Source organism: Poromitra crassiceps (assembly GCF_964638095.1).
Source record: "Poromitra crassiceps genome assembly, chromosome: 6".
NCBI lineage: Eukaryota > Metazoa > Chordata > Actinopteri > Beryciformes > Melamphaidae > Poromitra > Poromitra crassiceps.
The window spans coordinates 42,742,539-42,751,684 of NC_139627.1; the positions used below are offsets into that span (position 1 = coordinate 42,742,539).

At 44.4% G+C, this 9,146-nt stretch overlaps 1 protein-coding gene across 1 annotated transcript in view; it reads left to right on the forward strand.

The window, feature by feature from the left end:
- ccdc138 (coiled-coil domain containing 138) overlaps window positions 1–8,930 on the forward strand; it is a 34,091-nt gene extending 25,161 nt beyond the window's left edge. The window contains exons 11-12 of the mRNA XM_083639533.1: window positions 3,058–3,187; window positions 8,612–8,930. Of these exons, the coding sequence (XP_083495659.1) occupies window positions 3,058–3,187; window positions 8,612–8,738 (257 nt within the window). The 3' untranslated portion in view covers window positions 8,739–8,930. The remainder of the gene's footprint in view (window positions 1–3,057; window positions 3,188–8,611) is intronic.
- The last annotated feature ends 216 nt before the right edge of the window (window positions 8,931–9,146 follow it).

Genomic DNA, 9,146 nt, shown 5'->3' on the forward strand with positions numbered 1-9,146 from the left:
TAGTATTAGTATTTTAGCATTTTGGCTGGATTCTGGTTAATGACACACTGACTGACACACATCTTTTATAGTCTTTTGTTTTAAGTTTGTTCATCTGTCTTAAGTTAATATACATTATATATTGTTTAATGGTTATTGTTGTGTTGAGTTTTTATTAATAATAGTAGTTTTTCTGACCTTTTTTAATCTTGCCCATGACAAATAGCCCATATTAAAAAAAGAGAGACTCAAACTACCACTGAGACTAATAAAAACTAAAGTCAAAACGAAATTAAAATTAAAATTTATGAAAAATGCAAGACTATAATAACCTCAGGCAGCCAACTGCATGTGTGACTGAACATTACCCATGAAAGTGGCGTGTGCCTGTACATTATCCATGCAGCCTAGTTATGACAGTATGAGTGCGGACAGTATGAGCGTGTGAACGTTGTGTACAACCTTTTTCCCTCTCTCTTTTTTATGGGTGACCTTCAGGTGTGACTCTCCCCCCCTCTCTCTCCCCTCTCCCCTCTCCCCTCATTACTGGCCCGTAAAACCCAGTAATCAGCCGGCCTAACGGACATATAGTCCCCTAGAAACACATCCAAGACACCCCCCCCCCCCCCCCCTGGCACGGCCGCCTCTGGCACATGGCTCTGCTGTGTATCGGCGCACGCCAAGCCTTCAATGATACGGCTCGTAACCTTGCCATGGCCTGGGCTTTCCGTGGGAACAGACTGCAGCTATGCTCTGCTCCTCGTCCAGCTCCAGCGCCTCGTTTGGCCTCCTATTAACACATTGGGTGCCAGCCATGTTTTCATTCCTGTAGGTAAGTTGTGCCAGGGGTGTTTTTGACGATTCTGGCTCATTTTAGAACAGCCGAGGATTATTTTCTGTTAAGAATTCATGAACATCAATCATCTAAAAATAACTAATAGAATGTGTGCTTTCTCTGTCTAAAAGAGTTAGTTTGCAGAGTTAGTAGTTATGTAGATATTAGCCGTTGAGTACAGCATGGTTTCAGCGTCTGGAAATTTATTCAGAGATAAATGGCTTTTTGTGAAACAGTCACTTTAACCATTCATTTTTGGCATCAGTAAGACCGTCAGACATTCTAAACAATAGTTTTGAACAGTAATTTCCTCCATAACAACAGGAAACACCCCTCTCATTCAAACTCCTCCCTCCGTGTGTCTTCTCCTCCTTCCTCCTGGCTTCAGCGGGCGTGTCAGAAGCGCGTTGTGCTGCCTGCCTGTCTGTCTGCGTGCCTGCCTGCCTGCTTGCCTGTCGGGCAAGACGAGTCTGAAATGGATATGGATTACTGTAAAATCGCGTCGCCATTTCCTTGAATGGCTTGCTTCCGCGGTGTGTGTGTGTGTGTGTGTGTGTGTGTGTGTGTGTGTGTGTGTGTGTGTGTGTGTGTGTGTGTTCGCGCGTTGCTGCGCGGCTCTGGGGGGAAGGGATCTCTGTCCGTTCTGTGTGTGTGTGTCCGGGCGAGGCGGCTGCTTTTGTGGCTTTTGGGTCCCGTGGCTGTGACTTCTCTCGGTCTCTGTCGCCACTTAGTGGTCGGTAAAATAGATTACACACATGCTCTTGCTGCAAATACTTATCTCGAAGATGTAAAAGGGGTTGATTGATGTCCCACTGTCAAAAAAAAAAAATCTTTATGTAAGACGAGTTAGTCCGTCCTTGGCACTTAAGCGCTGGATTATGTAAGACGAATTAGTCCGTCTCTGGCACTTAATGTGTTAAAGATCCAGAGGGGGGCTGTGGAGGTGGGGTTTTTTTTTTTATCCAAGTCCGCCATTCTGACCGCCTCTAACATTCACCCTCGCCCCGCCCCGCCCCGCTCCCAATGATTGATGCTAGCTCGGACAAGCCATTACTGCTCACATGTGGATTTCATAGGAGTCATGTGGTGGGAGGCACTGGTATAAATCAAGGTAAATAGTGAGAGTAAAGGCAGCCTATAAATCCAGTCATCTCAGCAGCTTTCAGGGCTACGTTAAGCAACTGAGAAGAATTGTACCATTTTAAAATAAAGTCTGGCAGTTGGGGCGCCCCAGGGCTCACCTGGCAGAGCACGTACCATAAATGCTTATCTTCCCGCGGCCGGACGGGTTCGAATCCGAGCCGTGGCCCTTTGCCGCATGTCATGTCCCTCTTCTCTCTCCCTATCTTTCCTGTCCTACTACTGTCCTGTCAAATAAATGCGGCCTTCATTTCGAAGTCGTGAACTCGTGTTTACGAGACCGGAAGTCGTGTACGGCGTACACTGTACGCGACATGCTTGGCATTCAAGTGGTCATGACGTGAGAGCATGCGCAATTGACTAGAAGCCACCGAGGCTAACTACTTAGCTAACGCTAGCTAGTGAGCGGCTCTACGTTAATGCAGGAAATGCGAAGGCATAATGACAGAGGAAAAAATATGAGACTTAAGAAAGACACGTCACAAGTCGTGAACTGGAAACTATCAGAAAGTTTCCACTTAACATGTTGTGAATATACGACTCATGTCGTATTCACGTATGAAGGGGATGAAGTGACCAAAATACCTCCAAAAATAAATAAAGTCTAGCAGTTTGCCAGTGAGCTGGCTCAGCAGGCTGGCGATTTATCTCAACATGTACATTTGTTTCGCAGCAGTTCTATTTTCTGGACAAGATTATACTTTTATCCACACATTTATTTTCCAAAGGTTAGCGAGCCTCTCAGGCAGTGCTGGGCTGCTGGAGATTTATATAATAGATTTGTTTTCTTTTTGTCGATATCTGATACGCCAATATTTTCCAACTCCTCCGATTCCGAACTGTCCGATTGTCGATACTGATATGTGCATATTGGTCTAGTTAACGGTCATATTGCAGTGAAACTATCAGCAGACAACATATTGAATTTCTTGCTGAAATCTTAAAATCCAGTTAAGAAATAGTCTGAAATAAGTATGGCCTTTTTAAATAGAAAATGTACTAAAATGCGCTCATTTTTGTGTGTGTGTGTGTGCTTGTGTGTGTGCTTGTGTGTGTGTGTGTGTGTGTGTGTGTGTGTGTGTGTGTGTGTGGGGGCTTCCTAGCTGCCTTCCTGGAGGCATGTAGCTGCGAGGAGTTTTTCTACGCGGCCTCCCAGCTCCTGAAGAACCCTCGTCTAGAGCTCCCATCACTGGACAAGCTCTCCATCCTCCTCCAGAAACTCTCCAGCATTAGGTAGATGCACGCGCACACACACACGCGCGCACACACACACACACACACACACACACACACACACACACACACACACACACACAAATAATATTCAAGGATCTAGATAATATTTCTCGACAAATGTGACATTTGCCAAGTGACTGCATATATACGGCGGCATATATACGGGCGGCTGTAGCTCAGGAGGTAGAGCGGGTTGTCCACTAGTCGCTTTGGATCAAAGAGGTCGGTGGTTCGATTCCCGCCTCCTCCAGTCTGCATGTCGAAGTGTCCTTGGGCAAGATACTGAACCCCAAATTGCTCCCGATGGTGTGTAGGCACCCTGCGTGGCAGCCTGCCGCCATCGGTGTATGAATGGGTGAATGTAGACTACCTACTGATTGTAAAGCGCTTTGGATAAAAGCGCTATATAAATGCAGGCCATATATACTTTAGGGGTGGGAATCACCAGAATCCGCACAATACGATATTATCATGATACTTATGATACAATATTATTGTGATTTAAAAAAGCTAATATATTGTGTTTTGTTACGTTTTTTCAACTCTGTGCCGGATGGAAATCCCATTCCGCTCCCTCCAAGCTCTACCATATACAGATTTCCTTTCCGCTCCCTCCGTGTCAAATCTGTGGATCTCAAATGCCTCCGCTGCTGTGCGTGTTGAATCTGCCGATCTCAAATGCCTCCGCTGCTGTGCGTGTTGAATCTGCCGATCTCAAATGCATGCGCCTCTTTGAAACAACAATAACAACAGCAGCAGCGCTAGCCGCTAGATCGTTGCTACATGCTGAAACGATTGATGTGGATTGTGCAATGAAGCCAGCCTGCATGGTACTTTCGGTGGATGGCTGTAAGAGTGAGAGTCTGGAAAGCGAGACTAGTGTTATGATGACTCGGCAGTAATGTGGTGACTCTACAGTGTTGTGGTGACTCGGCAGTGTTGTGGTGCTGTTGTTGCATCAGAGGTGTACTGATCGGGCTCCACCCCAGTAGGCAGATGGAGCTACTGGGCGGAGCCTGTGAGAAATATAATGAAGGTTACGCATTGTAACTCTGGTTACATGATCACAGGTGGAGCACATAGCTGGTGACCTGCCACTCCTTGGTCACTGACTGTGACCGCTGCTTTTATACTTTCAGGCGGTGTCTCGTCATAGAGGAAAGCGTGGGGGAAATCCTCCCGTTTTCCCCAGGCAGCACAGCTAGCATTTAGCTGCTACCCCAGCCCAGGCAGACAGGGGACATAGGTGCTTGCGTATGTTATTTGTGATGTTATTTGAACTCACCATGTTGACTGAGATGGCGATTGGGGATGCACTGAGACTCCGGGTGCCTCAAGGACTTCTTGTGGATCTGCGGGGCCTTCTGCTGGTCTGTCAGATCATTGTGATATATTGTGATATACACAACGCTACCGGAAGTAACATTTTGTGGGCGTTCCCACACAGAGCGACTGTATCTATGCGTTCTGCCGTGAAACTGCTGACCCTGATTAGCTGACGTGCATGCAAAATCGATGCGCTATTCCTCCTACGTGATTGGACTATGATTGGACATTTTATTAACAAAATATCTGGATTTTTGGTCAGTATTGTCTAGGGGTCGACCGATTATCGGTTTGGCCGATTATTATGGCCGATATTCAGCATTTTGCCGATTATCTGTATCGGCATTTTCATTGGCTGTTTGCCGATATAATAAATTAATTAAAAAATGCGCTATTGGCTCAGAATGCAGCTCTAACAGCCTGTGTGTTTCTCTGTGTTGCTGCTGTGCAAATGTCCTGCCCACAGCGCTATCTGATTGGTGAGTATTAGCCTATCAGAGGGCTTCTCAGATGAAATCCGAGCTGCCTTGTGCCTTCATTCAACAGCGTGCCGTGTGGGTCTGTGCAGCGCAGCGGACTGACTGACAGTCCGCAGTCCGCAGCAGGCTGCCAAGCTTGCAATAAAGTGAATAAACATCATAGTTATCTAGGCTGACATTGCATAAACACCACAATCGTCTGATCTATCATTCTTATTAGTAGATGATTCGTATGAAGCGCTCCCTGGCTGCATGGCATGCAGTGCAAATTAAGCGTGGAGATATGGTAGGTTTGATAGAAGCGTGAGTTGAAATCCGCCGAATGCACTTTCTTGCAGTGATAAGTGACCATCTGTCCCGCTTTGTGCTGGACTGCGCCGCATTTTCAACACTTTTCACACGTCCCGCAAATTGAGAGGATGTCCCGCATTTGCGCGAGGCAGAGAGAGAGGGAGAGATAGATAAAGAGAGGGAGAGAGAGAGAGACGAGAGAGCACACGGCACACGGCTTGCACAAAGTTGCCTGCTCGTTAACGTCACTTAACCATCTGCAGCTGTGTGAGAGAGAGAGATGAGACTGGGATCACGGCTCTGCTCGTGACACTACTGTCTGCAGCCATGAGTAGGCATGCAAATATAGGCTACTTAACCATAAAATAGGATACCAACAGCATAAAACTCTCCAATGCTGTTTTAGCAGAATTGAAGACAGCCTCAAATATTTCTCAACAGCATCCTGTCTTTGAGATGTCATTTGCAGATATTTAGTCTCTACACTGCTACAAAGGACATTTATAAATTCCATAAGCTGCTCTAATTAATGTTTTGTTCAAATGAACCTGTAATGTAGCCTAGGCTACTACAGTTACAGTATGGTTCTACTTCAGTATAAGATATAGTAGGCTACATTGTTCTACTAGAAAAGTCTGACTAACTTTATATGGTTGGAAACATGTCGTCTTTCATATCTGAACAGAAGCCATGAATCCCATCCCATATCAGCAACCTGTCCTGTTTTATTGGAGCCTACACACTGTAGTCAGATGTGTTGCTTTCTTACTGTATTTACCGGTTTGATTTGTGGCTGTGTGAACACAAACAAACCAAGGCACAAATGCAACAATTGTATAGATTAAGCCCCTGAATCCAACCAAAGCCAAACGACCTAGAGGTGTGAATACACCCTTGTCTCCACAGTTGATGTTCCCAAGTCTCCACTAGAGTGAGCATACACATGGAAATGGGAACAGGTTATAGGTTGTGACACACACACACACACACACACACACACACACACACACACACACACACACACACACACACACACACAGATCAACACTTTAATGTGAATATTTTCAATTAATATTGCAGTTAGATAAACTGAGGAAAATGCATTTCCACAACGAGTTGTGTTATTTAAAATTTTGACACCAAGATTTGTATTTTTACTGCAAATGTATATCGGTTCCAAATATCGGCTATCGGTCATTTTGATTACCAATAATCGATATCGGTATCGGCCCTGAAAAACTGATATCGGTCGACCCCTAGTATTGTCTAATAGGGTTAATTAAAAGATTTGCTCATCACATTTTTGTAATCGAGAGGTATGTTCACACATAATACCCCCTGTAATGAAAATTGCTCAAGGCTGACAGCTGGTCAGCAGGTGGTTTTATGAAGCAAGGTATACAGGGCCCTATTCTCCCACAGGCCTTCGGCGCTAAAACGGGCCTTAACCGCAAAAAAACATGCCTTGCGCCTGTTTTGGGACGATATCAATATGGCTTTACGCTGCCAAATGCGCTTTAGGCCGAATGGGCTTGGCGCAGTCCCAGAATGGGCCAAAGTGGGCGTGTCGGCCTTAAATCTCGGCGTACTGATATCTTCGCACCTGGCGTAAATTTAGCGCTTTGCGCCTTTGAAAACCAGGCCTATTCAGTGCGCCAGTGCTCTTCTGCCTCTCCCCTGTCACCCTTCTCTGTCTCTCTCTGAAACCAGGCCTATTCAGTGCGCCAGTGCTCTTCTGCCTCTTCTCTGTCACCCTTCTCTCTCTCTCTCTGACTCCCTCGCTTAGACAGGCACAACACACTTCCCATATAGGAAAAATAAGTTGTAAGTTGTCTGGCCTGTCCCAGCATGCATTGTGCTTCTCCATTTCGCTACTAAATAGCAACCAAATGAGGCTAAATAGATATAAAAGGTCGATCTAAATTAATGTGTAATGGTAACACAACCTGCAATTGTACACATTTCAATATTGGACCAAATGAAACATCGAAATGAATACACCACCCTATGTGAAACATACATGTCCTCCTGGGCCTATATATATCTCTTGTCGATTTAACGTGATTTAGATAAGTGACAGCGGAACGCGCTGCGGAACGCTTTCTACTGTCATGTGCTATACTGTGATGTCCGCTCCAATAACTTGGCCCTACTTCACATTTAGTTTTACAATAAAAACACATTTATGCAATGACTTTACATAATGTAGGGTATATTTATGTGCATCATTCTACCTGCAGCAGGGGAGAGAAAACGATATCGTTCTGGACAAACTTTCACCAATATAAAATTAATCTCATCATATAGGGATAGGCTATATTTTTCTAGCTGATGCCTTTAGAACATTCTTTTCACTTTGATCTTGCTATAGTGTAGCGTATTTACATGCTTGCAGTATTTAAACTGCAGTTAGATTGGTTTGAGAAGCATAATAATATGGAATAATAGCCTATAATGGAGACAGACAGACTGGATGAAGGGAGGGGGGGGGGGGGCAGAGCGCTTGGCTTTCGTCAGGTTTTGCGGGACCACTGGAATTGGAGCTAAAAAGGCAAGCGTGCGATTCGTTTATTGCACTTATCCAATGAGCATGACGGTGCATAATTTTACGCTTAAAAGGCGTGGTTGTAATGCTTTAGGCTGCGTTTAGCGCCAGCACGACGATATCAAGTGCGCTGGTCCACGCCCACTGATTTGCGCTGCGCCAGGCGCTCGGCCTAGAAACAACGCCGATGCAACGATAGGGGCCACAGACTATATTTTGGGTCAATAAAAAACACTTTATACCCTTATGCAAAATTCAGCTAGGGGCATATGATTTTCACAAAATGGAAAAAATTGATGGAATCATGGAATTTGGTAATAAAAATGGAATCAACTATAAAACATGGGATATTGTAGAATTTTCCATAATTTGTCTGAAATTGATCAAATGTAGACCTAATTATCAAAATCAAAAGTAAACTTAATTATTGTAGTAAGCTAAATGGTTTCATAATTGTAAAATAGGTCTAAAGAAATAATTCTGTTTTTCATTGGGGTGAGATGAATCTTACATCACTTCACAGCTTTGTTTTCACTTTGGATGGCTGTTTGAGAGAACAAAGTCATAAAAATAAAAATAAATCCTAACCCCTAAATTCAAATTCAAATGGAAAAAATTGAATTGGGGAAAAGAAAACAGATTTGGGAAAAAAATAAAACCAATTTCATATGGCCCTAGATTCAGCCAAAAAGGCCCTCTGTCTGCCATCTACATTTCTAATGTCATGTCCTTGGACTAACAGGTGGTTGTTAATGTGTTGTCTTCTGTCATTTTGTTCAGGAAGAACCGTTGTCTGTTTGAGACCTCCTCCCTCCACCTGCAGATCCAGGAGCTCCAACACCAAACCAGCCACACACACACGTTCCTCTGCCTCAACCTCAGGTCTATCCTGCTCAACCTCAAATGACCTCACACACTCTTGCCTCACAAGGCTCACGATGCCTTCCAGATCCTCCCCAAACCTCTGAATTCTGACGGAAGTTTTAAAGGGCCACTTTGCTTATTTTCAACCAGCTTTATATCATTACAAAATCAGTAGTATATATGCAAATGAACAATCTTTCACTTTCCTCTGTCTTGCCTGGACTGAGAGCTCCCCCTTCATTCACAGAACTTCCTGGTCCAAATGATGTCATAATGATGTCATTCAGAGCAGTTTTGCCATGGTGTCACCATTACTGTCACCATCAACATCAATATCATTATTGCTCTCTCTACCTTTATTCACACAACTTCCTGGAGCAAATGACATCATTATGACATTTTTGGACCAGGAAGTTCTGCGAGATGGAGGGAAGTTGAACATTTATACTAC